At 39.0% G+C, this 23,676-nt stretch overlaps 6 protein-coding genes across 20 annotated transcripts in view; 2 read left to right on the top strand and 4 right to left on the bottom strand.

Moving 5' to 3' along the window:
- Window positions 1–26: 26 nt before the first annotated feature.
- Window positions 27–2,072, bottom strand: LOC125499767 (stabilizer of axonemal microtubules 1-like). The gene is made up of 3 exons (XM_048649177.1): window positions 1,821–2,072; window positions 1,455–1,726; window positions 27–291 (listed from the first exon to the last, which is right to left on the bottom strand). Exons 1-3 carry the CDS (start codon window positions 2,055–2,057, stop codon window positions 33–35), a joined length of 768 nt encoding a protein of 255 aa, XP_048505134.1. The 5' UTR covers window positions 2,058–2,072; the 3' UTR covers window positions 27–32.
- Window positions 1,053–3,049, bottom strand: LOC105693319 (stabilizer of axonemal microtubules 2-like). The gene is made up of 3 exons (XM_048648842.1): window positions 3,005–3,049; window positions 2,551–2,828; window positions 1,053–2,475 (listed from the first exon to the last, which is right to left on the bottom strand). Exons 1-3 carry the CDS (start codon window positions 3,047–3,049, stop codon window positions 2,133–2,135), a joined length of 666 nt encoding a protein of 221 aa, XP_048504799.1. The 3' UTR covers window positions 1,053–2,132.
- On the bottom strand, window positions 2,894–8,251 carry LOC105693410 (phosphatidylinositol 4-kinase type 2-alpha). Of its 3 annotated transcripts, XR_007276726.1 has the most exons (7): window positions 7,456–8,251; window positions 7,120–7,238; window positions 6,142–6,634; window positions 5,800–6,065; window positions 5,434–5,576; window positions 5,022–5,180; window positions 2,894–4,810 (listed from the first exon to the last, which is right to left on the bottom strand). XR_007276726.1 is itself a non-coding variant. In XM_048649073.1 (6 exons), exons 1-6 carry the CDS (start codon window positions 7,742–7,744, stop codon window positions 5,084–5,086), a joined length of 1,407 nt encoding a protein of 468 aa, XP_048505030.1. In that variant the 5' UTR covers window positions 7,745–8,251; the 3' UTR covers window positions 2,894–5,083. The 3 variants fall into 3 exon arrangements, 2 of the variants coding, with proteins under 2 accessions (XP_048505030.1, XP_012268734.2); XM_048649073.1 differs by having other exon boundaries at window positions 2,894–5,180; XM_012413311.3 differs by having other exon boundaries at window positions 2,894–5,180; window positions 5,434–5,573.
- On the top strand, window positions 8,249–11,177 carry LOC105693331 (exonuclease 3'-5' domain-containing protein 2). 3 transcript variants are annotated; one of them, XM_048649051.1, is made up of 7 exons: window positions 8,333–8,482; window positions 8,625–8,711; window positions 9,107–9,149; window positions 9,272–9,413; window positions 9,524–10,334; window positions 10,434–10,804; window positions 10,888–11,177. In XM_048649051.1, the coding sequence occupies exons 2-7, from the start codon at window positions 8,699–8,701 to the stop codon at window positions 11,107–11,109; spliced, it is 1,602 nt and encodes a 533-aa protein (XP_048505008.1). In that variant the 5' UTR covers window positions 8,333–8,482; window positions 8,625–8,698; the 3' UTR covers window positions 11,110–11,177. The 3 variants fall into 3 exon arrangements, with proteins under 3 accessions (XP_048505006.1, XP_048505008.1, XP_012268595.2); XM_048649049.1 differs by lacking the exons at window positions 8,625–8,711; window positions 9,107–9,149 and having other exon boundaries at window positions 8,249–8,422; XM_012413172.3 differs by having other exon boundaries at window positions 8,363–9,149.
- A 153-nt stretch (window positions 11,178–11,330) lies between these two features.
- On the bottom strand, window positions 11,331–12,104 carry LOC105693531 (mitochondrial import inner membrane translocase subunit Tim16). Its single transcript, XM_012413536.3, has 2 exons — window positions 11,894–12,104; window positions 11,331–11,814 (listed from the first exon to the last, which is right to left on the bottom strand). Exon 2 carries the CDS (start codon window positions 11,801–11,803, stop codon window positions 11,411–11,413), a length of 393 nt encoding a protein of 130 aa, XP_012268959.1. The 5' UTR covers window positions 11,804–11,814; window positions 11,894–12,104; the 3' UTR covers window positions 11,331–11,410.
- A 1,429-nt stretch (window positions 12,105–13,533) lies between these two features.
- The window catches only part of LOC105693394 (potassium voltage-gated channel protein eag), a 33,353-nt gene continuing 23,210 nt past the window's right edge, over window positions 13,534–23,676 (top strand). For 4 of the 11 annotated variants that reach the window (XM_048648987.1, XM_048648975.1, XM_048648981.1 and 1 more), the window contains exons 1-2: window positions 13,534–14,824; window positions 14,950–15,964. In XM_048648987.1, the coding sequence (XP_048504944.1) occupies window positions 15,886–15,964 (79 nt within the window). In that variant the 5' untranslated portion in view covers window positions 13,534–14,824; window positions 14,950–15,885. The remainder of the gene's footprint in view (window positions 14,825–14,949; window positions 15,965–23,676) is intronic. The other 7 variants (XM_020856648.2, XM_048648998.1, XM_048648992.1 and 4 more) reach the window with 5 other exon arrangements.

Genomic DNA, 23,676 nt, shown 5'->3' with positions numbered 1-23,676 from the left:
TAAGCTTGTTTTTTTTATAATCACTGGGACTATTATGGGGGACACACTAACAAGTTGGGGCCACAATTTTCTTGTGATTCTGGTGGGCAGGGGTCCTCAGCATCTATACAATCTTCGATGTAGTAACCTGGGGCAGGGTAACTTTTGTGGTACACGGAATCCTCGCACATTTTAGCTGTGGGTGGTTTATATTGTGATTTTCGAGCCCAAGGTAAATCCATTTTGGGCCCTGGGACCCATGGCTGATAGGATAATTTGTTGATAGTTTCCCCCTCTATTTTTGCCGAAGGTCTATAAAATTGATAAACATTAATTAACTTCAGTACTGCGACATATTCCCTTGTGTGTGTAAACCTGGCATAATGGAGTAGTGTAATAAGTATCGATGTGCTGTTTTTTTGACTTACTAGCTGGTGAAAGGTAATGCAATATTAGTTAAGTTGATTACGTGCTTGGAATTTTACGAACTTTTTATTTGCAATATCGATATTTTATTATATACATTGCTACACATAATTTGGTTTCATCATATTTGCATAAATTTGCTAGGTATACCTATGCGCGGACTACTTTTATTATGTAATAGAAACTTGGAAAAATATCTTATTGTTAATGGAAACTTGAGACAGATATGAAACGGTGCTTTGCAGTAAATCTAATATATATATGTATATATATAATACAATATATGTCTAGCTCGGTCATTCTGATAATCGGAAGTTTGTGCATCTTTTTAACACCAAGATTGTAAGAGTTCTGTGGCCTGAAAGACTTGCTAAATATTTTGAAATGTTGAAGATGTTCTATGTATGTCTCGCATTATTGGTATTAATATTAACAAGATTGTTATACATGCAAATCAGCATTGGTTTGATAATAATGCTTGCTCAGTCTTAAATTTTTTTGAAAAATTGTATAAACGTTATTATACAGATTTATAAACGTGAACTATGTAAACCTTGATATACCCTATACTATATTCTATGTCAAAAGAAATGAAAGTACATGTGAAGTCTCAAATATCACGGATATGGAAATTTGATAACGTTTTGTAATTCCTAAAAAAAAAAAAAAAAAAAAAAATTGAAAATTAGTTTTCGTACACCGATATTTATGAATATTAATTCAAAATATTTCATAGTTTTGACCAATTTAACACAGTTATTTGAAAAAAAAAATATGAAAATCATTTTAGTTGTCGACTATTCTGTATGACTATGTATTTTACGAATAATGCTAACACGACTACACCATTGGTAATGATTATTTCTAATTTTCCAATCTTGTAACAACATTTACTATTTCTGAAATTAAACTTGGTAACATTTGCAAGTTACACGAACATTAAGTAACTGGATTGTATGGATTAAATGAAAATAATTATCTTTGGAAAAAAACTGTAAATAGTTATTCTTAAACTTCCTATGATTGTAGCTAATTGTAATTCACATTACCTGCAATATTGACTCAATGGTTTATAACTTGTGATTGGGTCTATCGGCCCTGGATTCATGTATGACAAAGTAGCTGTAGTCCGATCTTCCAGAGGCTGGTTAGACGAGTGAATATTATCACAGGGAATAACTAGATCGGGTCGAGGGACAATTTTTGGTACAAAATCATGACGATTTGTCGTTACGGATTCCATGGGTCCATCACCCATCATATTTCTACGACTGGGTACTATGAGTCCCCTTTTTTCGGCGCACACTGGTAAGTAGCTCAACTATATGAATAATAAAAAGAAGGATACAGTAATGAAGTGTTTTTTGCTTATTGGTTTTTCTTTTTATAATACTAGAAGAAATTAACTTTGGTACCTTATTAGTAGTATAACCAGACATTTTTTGATCTGATACAGTAATATTGCTACATGGACGAATTGGAACTGGCCTTTCAATGTCACAAGCTAGAAAACTTTCACCATAAATAGTTTTACCAGTAAACTCAGCACCCTCAGGAAATATGGTACTATCACTTGTAGGCTTTAAAGGCTGTTCCCGAGTTAAATTTTCATTTTGAAGATAACTCTTTGAGTATGTTGTTGCACCTTCCATTGATGCATTCGGTGGCCTTTTTATTTAAGATTGATTAATTTTCAACTGTGCTCTGATATAGTCTAAGAACTTTGTTTATTGCCGAAACAATATCCACCTGTACACTGGCTTAAGTTTCCAAGGATAGATCTCTTTCTTTTCTACTCTAAATGGCTGATAACTTAGCTTCTGTGTAGTATGTTTTTCTATACTCTTTTCTGGGGGACGATAGCGCCCTTGTGGTTTGTAGCTAACCACTGGCCCTGTAGGACCTGGGTTCATGTACGATAGACCTGCAGTGGTCTTATCTTCGAGCACTCCTGTACTTGTGCGGATATTATTACAGGGTTTCAGTAAATCCATTCTCTGAACATATTTTGGTACATAGTCGTGACGTGCAGTTGTGGTACATTGCATTGGACCCTGCCCTGCTTGAGTCCTATAAATGAAAAATTTTATATTGCATACTTAGAGAGCAAGAGAAATTAAACGCTAGTAGAAACATTCTGTTGACCTGCGTGTAGGCGTATATGCTTTAGCTTTGCAAATACCCCAATTGGCACGAAAGCTCATACGATTTGTTGTTTCATCTGAAATTTTTCCGGTAGATGTGTCCAATGAGTGAACAGGCTTGAAAGCTCGCGTTTTAGCATGACCAGCTGTTGCTCGGTCAACATTCAAGTATGATAGATGATAAGTTGTTTTAGCATCAATGGGTTTCGTCGGAGGACAGTAAAATTTTTCTGGGGCATAAGATTTCTCTCTCGGTGGTTGCACGTACCTCTTAATACACTAAAATATAGTTTCATAAATTATTGATCATGCGTAAGGTGGATAATTTCATAATACATTCACAGTATAGAGAAGAAAATTTATTTCATCCGATTATACACAACAAAACCTCATTCAATGTCTATTTGCAACACACTGAGATCGGGAAATTGTTTGACATTCTCTGTCGAATTTACATGCTCTAGGATCGGCAATCTTTGTACAGATTTAAACTCTTTCATTGTTTCCTCTTAATGAACCAAAGTAGATCTGATTATAGAGATCAAATCTGCTATCTGACGTGTAGCTTATGTAGATACCTAAATTATAACAGTAACATGACATTTTTATTTTATTTTTTTTATCTTTTTTACAAATTTTAACAATTTATTATTTCTAAAAATTTGATATTTCTCTTGCAATATATACAAATTTTCAGCACTGTCTGTGGTTGATGTATACCTCCATTTATTCCCATTTATTGACCGTCTATCTGAATTCGTAGATTGATCTGATTAATCTGCTGAGGAATTTAATTCAATCAAGCAGTTAAAAAACTTGCATAAAATAGTTTTATATTTCTCAAGATTATCGGACCTTATGATATTTTCATATATCAGAAACAATTATCATGTCTTTTGAAGCTAAGTATTCCCAAAGTAAAAATAATTATGCCAATCAGCAGCATACACTTGAGACTTATATGAATACGAAGTACAGTTTCAGATACACTATTAACCGCTTTTGGAATTGTTGTGTTTCACAGTTATTTCAAAAACAGATATTAGGTGGGACAAATCAATAGCTCGCAATTTTCAGATAATGCTTTGCTGTATACATCACATCTAGAGAATCACCAGTAACGCTGATCGGGGTAGATATTAGTAATCATTAGTATCCGGAAGGATCCTAATTAATTAAATCAATTGAATATAATTTATACAGCTATATTTTTACTTTAACATTGCTCGGACAAATTGTGGGCCTTATAGGAGTATGGTACACCCTTTTTTTTGGACACAGCTCTACCACCTCCATTTTGATCGGACTCTTTCAGGTTCGACTTTTTCCGAATATATGTACTGAATAGGAAATAACTTTTATAAAAATCAGTGTTATATCAAAAGTTGAATGTATTCAAAAAGCTGTCACCTAACACTACGTTTGTAGAGCTGTTTACTATGAAGTTTCAGTCGTTGATAAAACAGAAGAGGAATAGAAACATGATAAGTATGCATGTGTATGAAATATAAAATAGACTTTCAAATCAGTATCTTTTATTATAGAAGTTTTTGATATCACATGCAAAATTTATTTCCTATTCAATATTCATACGAATCATTCATGCATCCATATCTGCTAACAATCAGAGTATTACAGAGAGCTCGTTCAAGCAGATACATGGCAGTGAGTCTTCTGCCGAATGGACTCACAATCAAGTTTGTTACAAATATCACTTCCCTACTGCACAATCATTTGCATATAACAAGGTGAAAAGGCAGACGAAGATGTAATTAATCATCGATCATTATCATGAAAGAAACAAGAGTAATTATTGCATAGTCACAAGTTCGAATACACCACTCGAACGTGTGGGAAAACTGTGATATAACAAATCAAGGTTTGATATAAAAATATATAGGATTTTACTTTCAATGTAATTATTTGGCAGCTTTTCTCCGTGATATTTGATTTTATTTCATATACCGAGGTATGGTTTATGGGATCATTCAACAACAATTCTGCACAGCAATGGTCATTAATAGATGGGTGTGCTGAAAACTGAACCTGTAACAGGTATGGGCTGAAAAATTTTCAGTTGACACAGTCTCAAGTGGCGTACAAACGCGGCATTAGATTAGATTAAGTAGGCGAGGAGATATACCTAGTAAATCAAAGATTCGAACTAATTTTGTACAACTATGCAGCTAAGAAAAATGTCTTATTAAATTCCAAGATTTGCTCCTTGCTGTATTTCCTCTCTTTCTGTCCAAAGCCGATTTCTGAATTGAAACAATTCAACCAAGGTCGGTATTAGCACGGTAGTATGTGTTATAATATGAATAATATTTTTATCCCAATCAGAAATTATGTCTCACAATCAGTAGTAAATTGTTATCTAATAAACGTAATCGGTAATTAACATTATTGTATAGATGATTATTAATTAATTAACCAATGGGTGGGGATGAGAGGTGCTTCTTTTTTATATACCTGATGAGTCTAGTTTTCTGTTCTGTTTTGTAAGATCGATTCGAAAATCGAGAAACGATGACTCAGCACCAGGAAAAGAAAGGGCTCTTGTTCTGGAAGCGTTGCGTGAAAGTGTCGGAAAAGGAAAATAATCGAGGCCCGCCATTATTTCCTTTAGCCCTGCAATGTGCCAAAACATTAATATCCAAGTACTATTCGCAGGCTAGAGACTTGATACACATTGGCCAATACTGTCGGAGGTGAACTCATATGAAAGGCTCTTTATGTACGTACATACAAGTATTATATTTCAGAAAAAAAAAAACAGGAAGTATCAGGTCAAGACAGGGGGGTGTCACATTTCAAATATCAAGGACAAGGAAATATAGATGACAATTTGATGTTAGAAATATCAGAAAAAAAGGCTACATACTTTTCAACAATCACTGCTGGCATTTGAACAAGCTGTACAGGACTTTTGGAGTCTTTGAGCGCCTGCTGTAAATTGAGAATCTGACCCCGCATCACACTCATTTGCTTGTCAAAATGATGCCGATCAAAGCCTTTGTCCTGCTGCTCAAACATAATTTTCCATTAGAATATACTACCATAAATTCAATTCTTATTTATGATACAGAGTAAGACAGATGTTGCGCAATGATTATAAATTTAATATACAGCTGAAGTACTAGAAATGATTTTCGATCAGACAATTCGAAGTCTGATGGTCAAATTATAAAATTTGCACTGTTACTGATCTGTGTTATTCCGTTATACCAGATGTGGATAAGCAATTTACTTTGAACAATTGGTACAAATCGTCACAAAGATCCTGGACGAAATTTTGGTCAGATAATTGTGGAAGAACCAACTCCCGAGTTGCTTCACTGAAAGGTTGTTTTGCTTGACTGAGCCATGCCCAATGATAAGGATATGCTCGCCAAGAGTCAGGATGCTTGAATGGAAATGCCAATCCGTTATCTATAGCTGCGATATTAACTTCGCTAGGTTCCGCCCCAGTTTTCCCTCCGCCAGCATCATATTTTATGAGCCAATTGTCATTTCCTGTGAAATCAATTAAATATGCGTAACCAAGAGGATGACCTAAAGACTGTCCCACGTATCAGTTAGCTATTGTTACCTCTGTCAGTGTTTCGGATGATATAATCCAGAACAACCAGTCGTTCAAATTGGAGTTGAAATTGACGCGCGAGATGAGGAGGCAAAGGCTCACTTTCCCACCTACGCAACCAGTAATCTGCGTCTTTGTATCCATCTACAAACCACTGAAAGGAACCGATTTTAGGGGGTAGTCCGATGCGATTAAAATGAGAGCCAACTAGTGGGAATTGTTCCATTATTGCACGTTTCATTCGCGCCTTTTGCCGGTCTATACGAGGGTAATAAAATGTCTCGCTGACCAACTTGACAACTCTTGTATTAGGTACAACACCTAAGCCTAATTTTCTGTCAACCAGACTAGCTCCTGCTTCACTCAAGTATCCTTGATTGGGAATCAAACAGCTCCTCCCAAAACAGCAAGGACAGCACAATTTGTGCATCCATTTTGTCCACTTAGGATTTAACCTTCCATAAGGCTCTTCGTCTTTTGGTTTAAATACTCCAATTATTTTCTGAAAAGTTCAGGTAAATCATTCATTACTTCAATCACAGAGGTATTTCTACATACATATATTCGTTGCGCATTTATGAAAAATGTTTTTCATTAATGGATATCAGAACAATTAGATATGGAGGCTAAAGTCAGAAACAACACGATATTCTTACTGATTACTACATGTTAGCATAACAGCTGCTCTGAGTTAATTGGTAGACAATACAGATGCTGGCAGAGAGTAAATCAGCTTCTTTGAATAAATACTTTTCATCACGTGTATGTTGAACTTTATTAAACATGATACTGCAGATGACTTCTAGAGTGATTCATTATATACATGAGTGACAATGATCTGTATATGTATTCGCTTTGTAGGAGTTACGATTTCTATGTAATCAAGCTCCAGATGTAGATCAAATGACATCTCAGAGACGTGTGGAAGAAAATAAAACCCACATATGGTGGATCATTGACAGTCAATTAGACTCAAATTTTACTTACACCTGCTGGATTTTTGACAAAGTAACTACCACTGGACCCTTGATAGATTCGATCAGGAAAGATGCCATTATCTATTGCAGACTCAGCTTGCCACACAAGTTCCGAAAACTGTGGATCATCTGGAAAATGATGAAGCTGTTATAGATAATCTTCATTGGCCTAAATATGGCATGTACACTACTGTAAATATTGCAACATGCTCCAACAATTATGTAACTAACAAATAATGTTTCAAGGAGATACCGCATTCAAAAAATTTCAATTATAGAAATGGACAACCCAATGGAATGATAATTCTCAGAAATCAAAGAGTTTTAAATAAGCAGAATTATGGACCTGGAAAACGGTTGAAGGTGACGTCGAGCTCTAGCCGACCGAGGAGAGGCTGGCTCTCCCTGTCTGTCCCTGGGGAATCAATGATTGGAGTTTGATCGTTGCTCAATCCTGGGATAAATTCAACGTCAGGCAGCAATTCTGGTGCAACGACAGGGGTTGGTGCGTCTGTATCGAGGGTGATAGATAAATCGACCAAAGCGTCGGTCTCTACAAGGTTAGAACTTATGTTGTTCTTGCTTTGGTATTCTCGGTAAGGCACGTGTAACTGCCGTTGTTCGGAGTCGCTCATCACAGCCGACTTGGTAGTTGATTGATCAACGATTTCTAACTACCGACTACGAATAGTTAACCAATGAAACTCTGCCTATTTGACATTACACCACCTGTCAGTGACACATAGGATTAAAATGGTATTTTCCCACTATCTTTTGCATGGAGTCTCAGACTCAACGTGTATGTCTGATATTAGACACCGGCTGATTCTCAAATTCACCCACTGATTCCGAACTCTTTCATTAAATGCAAATCCACAAATAGATCTAGACGTTAGATTAATGAAAATAACGTTCCGTCATCGTAGCAGACGGAACAGCTGATTCAACACGGCCATGTTGTCAACCATTGACACCGAGGGCTTGCTTTATAATCACACTTCACTGGAGGGTGTACTTTCGAGAATTCCTCGGCCAGATATCTGAAAAACTTATTTACAAAAAAAAATTTCGAAAAATAATGTCAGACAATTATGACTGCAGCTAAACAATGCACCCCTCATTTCAACGTTTCAGACTCTCGCAATGTATCCTGGGAGTATGGAGGACTCGACGGTAGCGAATGCGTCATCTAGGAGTACTATCACCTGTCATCGCTGGTCCTGTAATTTGTTCCGATATGACATGCGTTGTCAGGTTAGATCGGAGACGCCACGCTGTGTTGTGCAGGTTGTGGTCTTGAATAAGAATACCTGGTTGGTGCAAAGCACATAATCAATTATATCTACTGATAATCACTAACGCGTCTCCCTTAGGTAAAGACACGTGTACGAATTTACGCGTTACATCAGTTCAATACACTAACAGTGTACTTGATTGGAAATATTGTCATGCCTACTCGGTTTCGTAAATTACGAGTTTTGTTTTTATTTTTTTCCCCCCCCCACTGGAATTTAGAGAATGGTGATGATGACAAACAGATCGAGATTAGAGTATCAAAATCAATATAATTCTTGGAATCCTTGGTGACAATGCTAGCACGACGTGAGTAAATTGTACTCTTGATGTTTAGAACTGTCTAAGCAGCTTACAATTAGCTCATACTTCTCTAGGCATTCGAGCCTGTTGTTTACTACCACGGGGTAGCTTGGACCTCACTTATCAAATTTATTAATTTATTGTATTTATTATATTGAATTGTACATATTTAGATTTAATTAATTACGTTGAATTTAGCATCGCGATAAAAATGTTTCAAGTTCGTAAAGATAACATGATATTCGTGTGTATGACGGTGGGATTGGCTCTTGTTGCTTCTAAGTACCGTAACAACGTGCTGCGAAGCGTGAGACAATTCTGCCAGAATATATTCGCTTTTAATCAAAGCTTAAGCATACAAAAAAGCTTTGACACCGTGTTAGATAAAGTGATTTTGGTAGATTCTCCTCAGCAATGCGATTACGCCTTGCAGCGTATTCGTGAGTAAGTATTTATTTGGTTTTCTTTTTTCCAATCTATTTCTCGGGATTGGGATCAGATAATTTCTGTCTTTCCACTCATATACCACTTGTTATGTTATTTAGATCTTTTTTTTCTACTTTCAGTGACATAACAGACAATGTGTTGGGATTTGATTGTGAATGGGTCAACGAAGATCCTGTCTGTTTGTTGCAATTGGCGACCACCAATGGATTATGTGTACTCTTCCGCCTTGGCAAAATTGGCTATGTTCCTGGCAAGCTTAAGGTGCACTTAACATATTGATACAAAATTTTTTGATTACATTTTTCACTGAAACTTGCAGATAAATTGATTTAATTACTTTTAGTAAATTCTAATCAATCGTTGTATTGCAGGAATTGCTTTCGAACAAGCGCGTGCTCAAGGTGGGTGTGGCACCATTTGATGATGGAAGAAAATTGACTAGAGATTACGGATGTTATGTGTACGGAACTCTAGATCTCCGAGAACTTGCCAGACGGCTGGGTCTCGTCAATGCAACAGGCTTAGCTTCACTATGTAAAGAGTATTTGGGGATAGAACTGGACAAAAATACAACTGTGAGACGCAGTAATTGGAATGCTGATACTCTCACTCAGGAGCAAGTAAATTACGCTGCTTGTGATGCTATTGCATCTGTTCTGGTTTATCAACAAATGCTCAGAAAAGCAAGCCAAGAACAGTCTTATTGGGGGAATTTTGTTGCTAGTCTTAAAAATATTTGGGAAACGAATAAGGGGGAAAAGTCGTGTAATTTGCCGCAGGAATATATCGACGTGAGGTTCAAGGCTAACCCAAACAACACAATTCCAAAAGATAATCAGGGAACCAATCCTAACACCAATATAAAAGTTAAGGGAAAAATAAGCATACCAACTAGAAACAAACCACTTTATCATAACTGTTATCTGCAAGCGCCAGATGGCGAGATATTGTGTACTTGTGATCATAAGAAGGCTGAGTGGTACGTTGAGAAGGGACTGGGTGTCATGGTAAAGGAAGATCCGTATACAGTGAGATTGAAGTTTGAACCTTCTGGAAGAGCCCAAGGAGAAGTTGGACGTTATTACACGCAGATTAAAGTCAATCGTTGTGTTGTCTGTGGATCTACTGAAAAATTCATCCGAAAAAATGTGATTCCACGAGAATATCGAAAATACTTCCCTGGTAAGTGACCTCAATAGTTTGCATGTTTGCCTACTTGAAAATGGATAACCTAATTACTTGATTATTAAGACAACTAATCCTTGCTATACATTTTCATAGTCGTAATGAAGGAGCACCAATCTCATGATGTGCTACTCCTTTGTCCTCCATGCCACCAAAATAGTAACATGCAAGATCTTCAGATGCGCAAGCGGTTAGCTGAAATGTGTGATGCACCACTGAGCGTACCTGCTGTAAGCATAGATGATGCATATCAGAGCCATTGGCGAAGACTACGCTCTGCCGTACGAGCTCTGAGAAAAGAGTCTAGTCTTCCTGAACAGAGACGTCTACTATTGGAATCACACGTCATGGAACTGACTGGATGTGCTGAAGTCACACCACAGCTACTGGAAGAGTTGGAGCAACAAATAAAAAAGAAGGCACCTGCATCCTCCGTGCAAGCAGCTCGGACGCCACATGGTTTGAAGGTATCTATTAGTTTTGATTTACAATTGTAACGCTCAACAAATTTTGTATTGTTATTTATGAAACGCATTTTTTTTTTTTGCAGGTTGTTGAGTATTTCGAAAGCTGTGCTGGCGGACTTGTTGAGTTGGAACAATTGTGGAGAGAATTTTTCCTGTTGACTATGGAGCCCAAGTACATGCCAAAATTGTGGTCTGTGTCCCACAATCAAGAGCGTTTACTTATACGGTTACAACAGCGCAGGATAGAACCACAAGATGCCAGAATAGCAGGAATACTTGAATCAAATGAGTACAAAAACAGCTAAAATGCTTAAACCTGACATTTTCATATTACAAACCGATTATTCTTTTGATATAAAATTCTCTGCGGCTATTGCTTGGTTTGTTCTTTATTCTTATGAATATGAAATCTCCTCTCGGTGGTATTGAAACTTAAATTCAAGAGAAACTTAGGGTAACATGATCTGAGGATTGCATCATTAATTCAGAGGGAAGAAGATGAATTCTGAAATAGTAGGTATCAACATTGTATATCTATGACCATTTATTATTAATTAATATGTACAGACTTGACAGCAGTAGATTTGCTAGATTAAGTTAAGTAGACTAAGGTTGTTTGCTGTTCCCTTGAGGATCTGGCTCATGAGGGGGTTGTTGACTTTGCAGTTCCTGGTCGATACGTTCTTTAGCTCTGACAACTTTTGACTGAAGGTAAAATGATCCTCCCTTTGACTTGTCATTAGCTTCCATCAGGTACTTGTAATTCTTTTCTATTTCTTCAGGATGTTTGAGACTGTCAACATTCATGATTCGCATAGCTTCTTCTAGGGTGAGCCCTGTCCGTGCATTTGCTGCAGCTCTTTCTCTACCCTGAGTGCCACCGCCAGCTCTTTTGGCCGCCTCTTGACTAGCAGCTATTTCTTGACGGAGAGCACGAGCAAACGCCCGACCCACGACCTGCGTTCCCAGGATGATTATTTGAGCTAGGTATTTAGCCATCGTTTCGTACCCTGCGGGATGATAACCCGCGATTTTAATTTTTATATCTTAACCTTTAAAGCTCCTAGACAAACTTTTGGCGAACCTAACCTTCGAATGTCAGGAGAACCGTACAATGATACGAAGTCTTGCTTGTCAACTACTGAGATTTGAAGACGTAGTAAAAAATCAGTTAGTCACACGATAGAACCATAGAGGAATATACCTCTCAAGACGTTAATTAAGATAGCCGAATTGTTTCCATCACCTTACGCACATATCGGCAAGTGACCCTTAGCCGTTATCCTAACCTTACTGTCTTTCATGCTTGCTTGTGATTCGTTGAATGTGTTGAATATATTGATGTAATCGATTTCAATTCTATCGATCCGGAGTATTGAAAATCGAAAGTTTGAATTTGAAATACCCTGCAAGCAGTGCCTGCAAGCGACTGAATTCCAAGCGTTGACTGAAGTTTTGTAATACTAATCAACATTTCAAGTAGCATGATAACTCAATTTTATACGAGTTATAGAATCGGTAGTTAACCCAAACGACTCAAGTCTGATTTTATTTAATCTTCAGGATTATTGATATTTATTTATTTCTCGATTTAACGCACAAGAGAAACGATTACTTTGGTCGGGATAAAATCAGTTTGAAGAACCATAAATGGGTGTACCATTATCTTAATTGGTTTATATACCAATTATCTGTCTCTTTTTTAAAAAAATCGTAGCGGAAATTCATTCTAAATAGATCGAGTATCCCGATCGCTCATCACGGAGGTGTAACTTTGTCATGCAATTTGCTATTCATAGTCGTTGGTAGTATAAATCCCTGCGGATGCACTACGACTTCTATCAGCCCTTCAGGAAACACCCTGATTTCAGGGAATTCTGATTTCAGTTCATCTCTACTATAATCTTAATTGAAATATAAATAAATCATTTTTGCATAAATTCTTCAATTCGCCCGATACTATGATGTTCTGCAGTAGATATAGTAATACTAGCGTATAAGGGATTAAAAAAAAAAACATATACATGTATAAACCCATTTGATTTAATCTAAAATCTACGGGAATTATTTACCACGCAATCTGCGAACACGAGAGCACGTTGTATTATAGGGTAGGATTCCACGGATAATAACGATTGTCTGTCCTTTTTATGTTATAACTAAATCCAGGAAGGGAAGAAAAAAACCACGCCATATATGCATATTGTAGAGAAAAAAGCGATCACGTTTCTCTTCTACTTTGCATGTCAAATCCCTTGTCGTAGATTTAAAATTTCACATACCGTTGACGTCACAGTCGCGGTCGCCGGTGTAATCGGATCGTGGTATGCGAATTTTAACGCGCAAGACTAGCAAGAACTGCGTTAGAAATTATACGACAGAATTCTTGTGGCCTAGATTCGAGGATTCGTTTCAAAAATGATTGCTGCTTGTATTTTATTTTTCTCTCTGGGCGAATAAAATAGGGGACATATTTTTATTTTATTTTTATTTTTTTTTTGGATTTTCTTCAATCGCATCGTGTATGAAAAATGACGATGTCGATAGCCACGTATAGGGGTTGTAAATGGGGTTGCCGGCGAGGTGGCGCCCTCGCTTTTCCTTCGATCGACCGACCGTCTGCCTGTCCGCATGTCCGTCAGTACCGTATCTAGCGGCCGTATGAACCAGTCGCTACTCGGTCACCAAAAAGGGTTGAACTCAATTCTCAAAAAGCGCAAGAATTTATCGCGTAATAATCGCGTGATATAGACATAATGGCTACTAAAATGCAGACGATATATTACCAACGAATCTATCACCATATCCGCCGAAAATTATTTACAAGTTTATTTTACTAGTTATACCATCGATGTAACGATTGATTACATTGATAGATGGATTTCTTATTTAGAAGTGAAGTCGAGAAAGTGTGGATCCGATGTTGTAGTAATGAATTTTCGCTTATAAATATTATGTATTAAATATGAACAGCTATTACCAATTTTCTGTAAGATATCATTCCACTTGCTAGAGTGTAGGACGTGATGTAAGGACGAATATCGTTATAAACAAATAGCCGAAAAGGGGGTTCGTAGACTGATCGTTTCATAAAAATTCAGAGTATCGAAAAATATTTTTTCATTTTTTCTCAAATACCAATTCCGACGTACTTGGAATATTTTTCCAATAACTCCAAAACGACTTCCGCACTCGAAATACCTCGGAGCAATTCATTGTTCATCCACGTAGAATATCGCACCCCCGTCTCGGATGATTTTAAACCGTTATATCTTATCACCCGTGTCTCATCGACGCCTTTTTTACCCGAAGCTATCCACCAAACATCGAAATGCGAAGTCAGAAGTAAGCTAAGAACCGCAAGAACGAGGAAAAAATAAGATCATTTTATCGACGCGAAGCCAAACTCCTACCACTATACCACATATTATAGGAGTGTCAAATTGAATCACGTCTCCTTCGCATATTATAATGAAAGAATGAACATACATAAATATTTCTGCTCAATTTTCGAACGTATAGCAAATAATATCTTACGTATTTCCACGTATTTCCGAACAGTTAGTGGACGGCGAAGCATTGATGTTACGCGGGCTACCTTCGTGCCGTGTCTGACTTACGTTGACCCATACTACTTGCAGTCAAGTAGACCGCACGTTCAACGGGGCAAGGATGATTCTAATGCAAATTTTATTTGACGCTTAAAAATTTTTTTTCACTATTACTATAATCGTTGTCGGTAACCGCGAGACATTTTCTAGGGTTATTTACTCGTGATATTCGGCTTAAATTCTTTCTTATTCTAGATTCCCGCTCTCTTTCTCGAGAGAAATCTCAATAACAAAGGGCCCGGTGAAACGTAGCGACAATTACGATGCACATTGTTCCAGGGGATCATCTCGAATAGGGGCCCTTACACGTTATGTGGGTGACACCATTCCATGCCATTCTCGCCAGTATTTTGGTATAGATCTTTCGCGTGAAACTCGCCGACTTATTCCGAACTTCTGACTGTATGCGGTAAAGCGGTTTATGAATTTACTTCCATATTGTATTCTTTCATCGTTTCATTTCATTCATGACGCAGATCGCTTATTGGTTTTTCTGTATGTATCAAAGCCCATTTATCTTGTTGTTTTCGACAGTGATTCGTTGAACCGGTAGAACCCGAGTCGACGATCCTGGACGTGGTTTGCACCTGGTGTAAATGCATGGAGATTAAAGAGTAAATCGGAGCCTGCACCCGATTCTGATGAATAATTGATATAAAAACATTCGTACGTTGTATCGAATAGGATTTGACGACGCAAGGAATACTAATAAAATGTAAGTGTTTCGAGATAAAATGCTAGGAACTTGTAACGACGAGGATGACGCCGAGGATGTGGAAAGCAATAGAAAGAACACAGCAAAATTTCGCAAATTTGTGGAAGGATTGTGGTTAAACTTGTACCATATAAATTATAAATCGTCGCCGTTGGTCCCAAATATTTATCACAAGATTCAAAAATATAATCCAGATAATAATATTAAAATATGATCGGTTGCGAGTGAAAAATCTACGAGTTCATCGTTGTTACGACGAATATAATGTATACGAGAAAAAAAAATTCAGGTGACAAAATTGACAAAGGGGCGATTAAATTATCGACGCGTGTAATTCAAACGGTTTGTCATTGAACGAAAAACTAATAAAACTAATTACAATTAAAATCGTGGAACAATGAAATACGCCCGAAAACACGTAGGTGACTAAATATGCCGTAGATACATAACGTGTACAAAGAAAGATTAAGAAAAAAATATATAAAATATATAGAAGTTTAAAACACGAAAGAAAATTATAATATATATGTATATGTTTAATATATTAGTGAGCCGAAAGTTAATTACCGTATGTATTATAATAATTAAGAAAAACTAAAAAAAAAAAAGAAGCTAAAAGAGAAAGCTAATAATATTTGTTAAAAACGACAAGATAAAATATACTCGTTGAAATGGAAATGGTTTAGGATTCAAGCTGCGAGCTTAGAAGGATCTTAAACCGCGTCAATAACTGAAGATTCAAGTTTTGAAGAAGGATGCCAGGGGGTCGAAGGGGCCTCGTAGCCCCACAAAACACGTTTTTAGAAAACATCATACGAAGAAGCAGCAGTCAACGTGAGTAGAAACACTTATACGTCAGCCCTTCTTCATTTACTACACTTCCATACACGCGGCGTACATGTGAACGCGTTGTGTAAGTACGTCGCAGTACTGTACATCGCCCTTTCTAGAATATCGACACGAAGCCCGAGGGTAAAAGCAAATGAAAAGTTTCTTCCCCCTGTTTGTACTCTCCTTTCTTCCATCGGTTGTGGGAACGAATTTTCCCAGTTCAAGTCTCGTCAAATTCGAAGGTGCCATTTTATTCCTACCTAACTGCTGTCGATGATATAGTTGAAAATCATAGAGAACTTATTGCAACTATCCGGGTATTGAATTACATCGGTGTCCCAGTTTATTTTACTTATACCATAACGCGGATGACCGAGATGTAAGTTTTATGTAATAATTCCAGTGCGCGCTTTAGATCACTGTTATATGTGCTATTATTATTTACTTATATGTTCATAAATACATCGTACCGGCGATGCTTAGAGTTATCTGTGCAGATACCGTCGAATCGTCGTGTAAATTTGACGTGACATTCGCGTAATCCTTAATTCCTAGAGCTTCTAAAGTCTGTCTTAAATATACAATCCCTAGAGATTTTTCGAAGCTCGTTCGCTTTTTTCCCGTCGTTATATTATATTATATGGTATAGGTGGGCACATATAGACGCAGGTATACCGGACGACCGACCTATCGTAACGCTTCGTTGCGTTGGCCTAGAATTAATCTAGACTATACTCGCTTGTGCTGCGTATACCAGTTGCCTACGTCACTCGCGATTCCATAATCGCGAGAGGGAGTATAGAGGCGAAAAAAAAAAAAAAAAAAAAAAAAAAAAAAACAGCGGTAAAAAAACAAGCAGACGTTTTCACGTCGCGTCATAATCACGCTCTCGTTTAACATTGACTAAACATTTCATCTACGGTAAAAACGAAAACGCTTCCCTTCGGATTAATCCAAAGTACAGAGGCTCAAGGATAACCACGGCGAAGCGATCTTAAAAAAATACCGCCCATTTTCCAGTAGAAAATGGCAGGGCTTTATGTGCTTCAGAGTAGAGATACGACGGGCGTAGGGTTCTATCGTTATTGTCGTAGGCATCCAGTCTGCAAAGCGAAGGAGAATTTTCTTTTTCTCCAATCTTTTTTTGATTCTTTCTTTTTCTCGTCGGACGCGTCGCGCATATAAAGCTCTTAACTCGAAGATCAAGAGCGGGATTACGACACGTAGGTAGATGGGTACACAGCAGGAAAATGTGGAGCAATCGTAATTATTACTGGCCCATTTCTTGCTTCATTTTTTTTTTTTTTTTTTTTACTTTATTTTATTCGCTCGCTTTAGGGGAAGAAAAAGAACGAAACTGTGTATTATTCACATTCGGAATATCATCCCTATATCTATGATTATACATAGGTATCCAAATGTCTGATCGGAGCTAATCTATACGTGGTCGCGGGGGGATAAAAGCTTTTCAGAATTACGAAATCGTATACGATGAGTTGCAATACGGAATCGGACCGTCTTTGTGTCCCTACGAGGATGATCTCGGAAATCTTTGAGAGAGATAATATATAATATAATCGCAACACGAAATTCCGCAGCGCGTGTATATCGCATACTCGCTTACCTATACATATATCTGATATGCCTCGGAAATGAGAAACGTGTGTGAAAAATGAGATGAACCTAGAACAGCGCAATTTTGTGAAAAATTATATTACATGCAATATTAGTTGTTCCAACTGCGGGTGCAGAGTGGTCGTAAGCTAGTAGAAACGATGATTATTTGATCAGGACGGCTGCGCGGAGTTTCTTTTATTCCTTTCCACCCCTCTAATCAGTGGCTGCGAGACTGTAGGGATTGATGAATATTTGAGGGTTACTACCGAACCCAACATCCTGCAGCATTATAAATAGGTATACAGGAAGCGGAGGCACGTCGTACCCTCATTGTTGAATTCGGGATTAATGCGAAACTAAAAAGATAAAAAATATGTTTATGTAGAGGGTGAAATAGCGTTGTACCCTTTCGAGACGCAGGACCTTCCGGAGTTTTTTTTCTTTCGCTTCATCTGAGATTCGGAGAACCGGCAGACCTCAAATCACCTCCTGGAGGATTTACACGTTTTTCGGCTGTTTCCGCGAAAACTCGCCGAAGTTCGGCAGGTCATTGGGTCAAATCTACGTAGCGTAAGGGTCAATCTACGGGTCGCGAGAGGGTGGATCGGAGGGAATGGCGGTAAAGGAAGGGAACTACATTGGGGAGCTTCTTATGTATACATATATTATCCGAGTATACATAACTATCACATACTTTATAATGCAAACTTGACCCATCCCTGCAACAGCATCGGCAGCAACAGCAACAGCGTACGGGTAGCTAAATTTAGACCAATGAAAAGGGGCGCAGTGTGCTTTTACCGGTAATTTAAATTTTTCCTACCCCGTTAAGGGGTCGGAAAATTATCTCGGGGGCGTTGCGTTTGCCGAAGGGGTGCCTCGTACAACATCATCTCCCACACCCCTCGCCCCTTATTGTGTCTGGAAACTGGTGTGAAATGGTCGCGGATGGGATGAATCCGAGCTTTACGTAGATTTAGCAACAAGCTTAAGATCAACTCGGCGTATAGGCATGTAAATTATACACAAATTCAAACGAGGCTGCGAACAATGGTCGAGTCAATGTAATCCACGTGTATACAAAAGGCGCGAGCTGATTCACGCGTGTATCTTTGCCGGTGAAATTTCGTAATATCGTAGCCATCGCGAACGATAAGTAACATCGCGACAACGGACTCGGATATAATTAATCGTTCGGCGACTTACGCGTAGAGACGAAAACTTCGGCCATCAAATGAATCGTATAACAGCGGCAAAAAAAAACGCTTATGTTCCGCTTCCAAGCTGTTTGTACATATTCCAAAGTTTGCCAATTTTTATGTCTTTTGTCGCCCCGATACCGCCGCGACACTGGGTATACACATTCGCCGGAAGGCGATCATCCGGCGATCGCGAGAGAACTGAGAAAGAGATAGGGGAGAGCGAAAAAAACAAAAGGGAAAAAATGGTACTTGAAACGTGTGGGGAAAACCGCAAAGTTCTGTAAAGCGCTGAAACAGCTTGATAGTTATGTCTCGGAGTTTCTCGGACTGTCATGGTTATTACAAAGATTTGGAAGGTCAGTCAGTCGACCCTCGGAATTTCACGAGCTTGCAGGGAATCCGCTCAATTTGTTCACTCGGAACCGACCGTAACTAATGAGCCATTAAAATTCTTTCCGCTTTTAAAGTACCTCTACTCTCCTCGTGGACAGTTATATTCCTATCGTACAGTCTCGCGTCTCTCATCTCGTCGGTTTTTCATTCGCATAGTTTTTGCCACCCGTATATGCATATGCATATGAATCGGCGTTGGACGCGACCGTATACGCATAGATAATTGTGACGAATATATCCGCCGAGCGCGATTTCCGCCACGCGAAATTCGAATTCTTGTCCGCATAAGTGACTGATTGAGGTAACGAATGTACGTTTCACATGCCACACTCTTGAAGATATCATGTAACGGTCGTGCGATTGTTTTACTAAATAATTCGCCGCAATACTTGTAAAATTACGATCGCACAAAAGGTCCGAGCGTGATAAACTTTTAAGCCCTCAATTATCAAAGTTACGGCTGCGATTATTTTATTCTCAACTCACGTATCGTATATCCGTAATGGTGTAAAGTTTAAACAACGGCAGAGGAGAACAAAATTACGCATACAGCCGAGTGAGAAAAAGAGAAAAAGGGAGAAGCACATCATGCGATCTACTACGTCTTAGCGGTAAATTATATTCGTAATATAATATTATAGGAAAATTGCGTGTCGTGGTGGATAAAAATCAAGATAAAAAAAAAAGGAAAAAGGACGAGAAAAAACTAAAAAAAAAAAATGTACCTCACTTATACACGCATCGAATCTTTAAATTTCGCGTGCCAATCCGAAAGCCCCTATCCGAAATCTTATCCTCGTAAGACCTGATCGGTGGTCTCCGATATTTTCAACGCTCGAATAACTCGTGCCTCGAGGATCACGGACGAAATGAATCGTCGAACCGAGATCAAAAGCAGAGAAAACAATGAAACGCAAATGTATAGAAAAAGAAAAACCAACAATGCGTGGGAGCGAATGAGGTACATTATGCAAAATTACATCGTTCAGAGAGCCGGCTGCGTTGTGAAGAGCTTTTTACACGCTGTGTCGCAAATGAATAATTAACACGCTGTGCTTAATGTGCTTTTTTTTTTCCTTTCTCCCGTGTTTGTTTTTCCCGTTGTATCATTACCCCATCGCCCGGTCGTCCATTTATAATGTAAAGGTAATACGCCGGTACCTGCCCGAAAATATTGTTACGTTCGGGGCACCTATATGGAGGTATAAAAAAAAAAATACGAAACGTTATAGGAATCCTCCGGAGGATGCGGAATCTCTACGGTCTCCCCTCCTCTTTATTTTACCCACGCGTTATTTACGCGTAGAGGCAAGGGCAGCGACGTCATCGATCCCGCCACCCTTGCATTCAGCATCGCCGGTAGGACGATAAACGAGGTACTCGTACGGCCGGATCTTCCCTCGTCACGTTTGTTCACCCTGGTGATCCTCAACGGACACGCGTATACACCTACGCCGTACATGGCCGTACCGTATACCGTATACCCTTTACATTATTCGAAGATCGTATGCAGACGATACGACTATGTACTATATACGTAAGTTTTATTCTTTGCAGAATCTTCCGTAGCGACCCGCGTCTATCGAACCGTTTTCGAAAACCACACGCGGCTACCCTCGATTACCTTATATTCCACCTCGGCGTAAATTTATTCAAAAATATATTACACGCCATCGGAATCCGGGCGTTTGATGGAACGAAAATAAATGAAAAAAGAGAACGATTATTCGTCGGAGGCGAGTGATCGGATCGTAACTTCCCGCGATTTCGTGCCGTTGCTTCGGCTCCGTTCGTCGTCGGTTGGATGAAAATTTTTCCACCGATAATAATTGTACGTTCGGTCGGAAGAAAGAACGAAATTTAAGTAAAATAAGCGCGCTGAGGTTCGGACGGAGTGTGCACGAGAACGTTCTTTAGAAAAGTTATAACATCGTCGGCTCTCCAACCTACGCGACGTCTGAGGACTAATTATTATATATATATATACATACAAAGGAGGAAAAATTCAGCTGCGAAATTACGCGAAATGATGTAGATAAAAAATGACGGCGATGAAAATATGCGAGCGTAATATATTATTATAATACCGAGAGTTGAGGGGTAGAATGAAATAATGATAAGAAAAAAAAAAGAAAAAAAAAAAAAAGAAAAGGCGAAAATAAGAAAACGAGGGAAAAAAACCGAGTCCTTGACAGATTAGCGGTCGGATTGCGGGTAGAGAGAAACGATTTTAACTCGGTAGATCGTTAAAATTTCGCAGGTGAAATGCGTGCAGCAGCAGCAGCAGCGGCGGCGGCAGAAAGTCGGAAACTTACAAGTTGTACACCTTGACCCGTCGAGCGATTCGGTCTGCATATCATACCTATAGCTCGGGGTTAGCCAAAGTTCCTCGCGTGTGCATCAAGATTGAAGCCTTGGCCAGGTAGCATGACCTTACTTACCGCGATATACATACGAAAGTTGACCCTAAAACTGAAGCGTGTACCTGCAATCAACGTTATTATAAATACGTTACAGCCGATAGACCGACTGTGCGTTACCGCTCCGATATCATTATGCTCCTGCGGCTTGCTTGCATCGGTAGGACGTCGTCTATGCGACATTGGGGCAGCGGTGTGCCGTGCCGGTATACGGGCATTGAGAATACGTAAGGTTGACTGACTGAAAATCAGCGCGACTGTCGGCATAAAATTGTTGCATGTTCGCTGACTTGTAATAATAATTTTACCAAAGCTTTTACGATACACGTATACGTAAAGAACCCTATGGAGCGAGTGTGGAAAGCGTAGTAGGTACGGTGACTCGCGTGCCAGGGTTTGTTTTCTGTGTGAGTTTTCTCATTTCTCAACTGTCTGGAAGTAGAGCTATTTCTCAATGTGTGTATACGTGTGTCGACGTAGGATACCTATATCCATCGAAATCGTTAGCCTTGAGTCAAGGCTACGTTACAGTTTCTTGCGCGATACCTCAGAAATATCGGGAAAGCAGCTGCCCGCCGCAATTCTACCCCTAGCTGGATCCGAAAACCAATCCCGGCATAAATATTGTTTTGCGTATATCGTGGCGAACGAAAGGAACGACGCCTTCCCAGAACGGTACCGATCTATCTCCGCCTCCGTCCGACGAAAGAATCGAAACAACGAGTGGAACAACGGCGAACGAATAGAATTAAATATAGGAATGATGAAAAACTAAGAAATTATACTTCCACGCAATGTCGTCGCTGATGAGAGCCGTTGGGTATACAGCCTTGCGGAGAAACCTTTCATTTCCACCAGGTAATACTCGATCAATTTCCGATGATCAATTATATTACTCCGGGAACAAAGGGACATCTGGATTCGTCATTTTTTCGATTCTTCCTCCGATCATCCGTTGCCTCGCGAAATTAAATTTCGTCGATTCGAGTGAATTACTTCGGCTCGCTTACGGAGAAACATCATCGATTCCTTCGAATGTCATCCCGCACGGATCGCCGAATAGAAGAAAAAACCATTTCTCTATTCAACTCGAATATATTCGTCAGCCGATCGCTTTCAGCCCAACACCCGAAATCCGTTTCCTATCTCGCGCTCGTCATTCGTTTTCGATCGAAAACAATTCAGCGCTCTGTAAAACCCGGAATTTTATTTTTTTTTTAGACGTTGCATTCGGCTGACGCGCGAATCAGCTGCATTGGATGTGGAGGAGGGGCGGGTAGAAGTTCGCGGGGTTTGGGGCACTTGAGGGTTTTCTAAGTAGGAAAGTTCATTAAAATCTACACTATTCTTACGTACGTGTTGGATACGCTGTATATATTCGACGGTACCGTATACGGTTAGAATATGTAGTTTCATGTTATATCGGCAGGAAAACATGATGACGGATTCCCGGTTCCGAAAGTGCAGGTGAGAGAGAGAGAAAAAAAAAAAAAAATATGGAATAAAAATATTTCGCTAATTACGATCACCCGAGCGATACGTTATTAGCCGGAATTGACACAACTGGAGAGTTCAACAAGTGAGTAGAAAAAAAAAAAAACTCTAAAAAAAGAAGGCTTTCAGAAGTGGTACACTCGAAATATCTCGAGCATACGACACGATGAAACCTGCTTCCGAACAACGAGTTTCGCCAATATCGCTGCATCGGCATCAGCGGGGCGCAACAGATGAATATTCTACGTGTATCCGGTTAATAATGCCTTTGAAAGATACATTATTAGCAACTTGTACGAGGAACTTGACCCTCGAAGTACATAGACCCCGTTGATTAATCACTTTCGAACCGTAAAACGAACCCCTCCCCTATTTTCCAATTTCTGCGGCATCGAGGGGCAAAAAATTTTACACCCCCAGTTTTTAATCGACTAGCCTAATTGGTCGACTCTTGCCGAAAGGGTTATTCAGAGTCGGTTGTACACTTACGCACGGTATAGGGTCGGCATAAGTTACTACCAATTTGTCGATATCAAGCAATCAATTATGCCCTCCCCGCACCGGAGACAATCGAGAAACTTTGACAAAC

Source organism: Athalia rosae, chromosome 1 (genome assembly GCF_917208135.1).
Source record: "Athalia rosae chromosome 1, iyAthRosa1.1, whole genome shotgun sequence".
In the NCBI taxonomy this organism is placed as follows: Eukaryota; Metazoa; Arthropoda; class Insecta; order Hymenoptera; family Athaliidae; genus Athalia; species Athalia rosae.
The sequence above is the reverse complement of the archived record's forward strand: the minus strand, read 5'-3'. Positions and strand labels throughout refer to the sequence as shown.

Bases quoted from the DNA above. Each gene is read 5' to 3' on its own strand.
- LOC125499767 (XM_048649177.1), bottom strand. From the start codon at position 2,057: ATGGAAGGTGCAACAACATACTCAAAGAGTTATCTTCAAAATGAAAAT. The intron at 1,727-1,820 runs GTACCAAAGTTA...TTATTCATATAG, and splicing joins CTGGTTATACTACTAATAAG to TTGAGCTACTTACCAGTGTG. The intron at 292-1,454 runs GTAATGTGAATT...TCAATTTTATAG, and splicing joins CCATTGAGTCAATATTGCAG to ACCTTCGGCAAAAATAGAGG.
- LOC105693331 (XM_012413172.3), top strand. From the start codon at position 8,917: ATGTTTCAAGTTCGTAAAGATAACATGATATTCGTGTGTATGACGGTG. The intron at 9,150-9,271 runs GTAAGTATTTAT...TTCTACTTTCAG, and splicing joins GCCTTGCAGCGTATTCGTGA to TGACATAACAGACAATGTGT. The intron at 10,805-10,887 runs GTATCTATTAGT...TTTTTTTTGCAG, and splicing joins GGACGCCACATGGTTTGAAG to GTTGTTGAGTATTTCGAAAG.
- LOC105693531 (XM_012413536.3), bottom strand. From the start codon at position 11,803: ATGGCTAAATACCTAGCTCAAATAATCATCCTGGGAACGCAGGTCGTG.
- LOC105693410 (XM_048649073.1), bottom strand. From the start codon at position 7,744: ATGAGCGACTCCGAACAACGGCAGTTACACGTGCCTTACCGAGAATAC. The intron at 7,239-7,455 runs GTCCATAATTCT...ATCATTTTCCAG, and splicing joins CACCTTCAACCGTTTTCCAG to ATGATCCACAGTTTTCGGAA. The intron at 6,066-6,141 runs GTAACAATAGCT...TTGATTTCACAG, and splicing joins CATCCGAAACACTGACAGAG to GAAATGACAATTGGCTCATA.
- LOC105693319 (XM_048648842.1), bottom strand. From the start codon at position 3,049: ATGAAAGAGTTTAAATCTGTACAAAGATTGCCGATCCTAGAGCAT. The intron at 2,829-3,004 runs GTAAATTCGACA...ACTATATTTTAG, and splicing joins GATTGCCGATCCTAGAGCAT to TGTATTAAGAGGTACGTGCA. The intron at 2,476-2,550 runs GTCAACAGAATG...TTTCATTTATAG, and splicing joins GCATATACGCCTACACGCAG to GACTCAAGCAGGGCAGGGTC.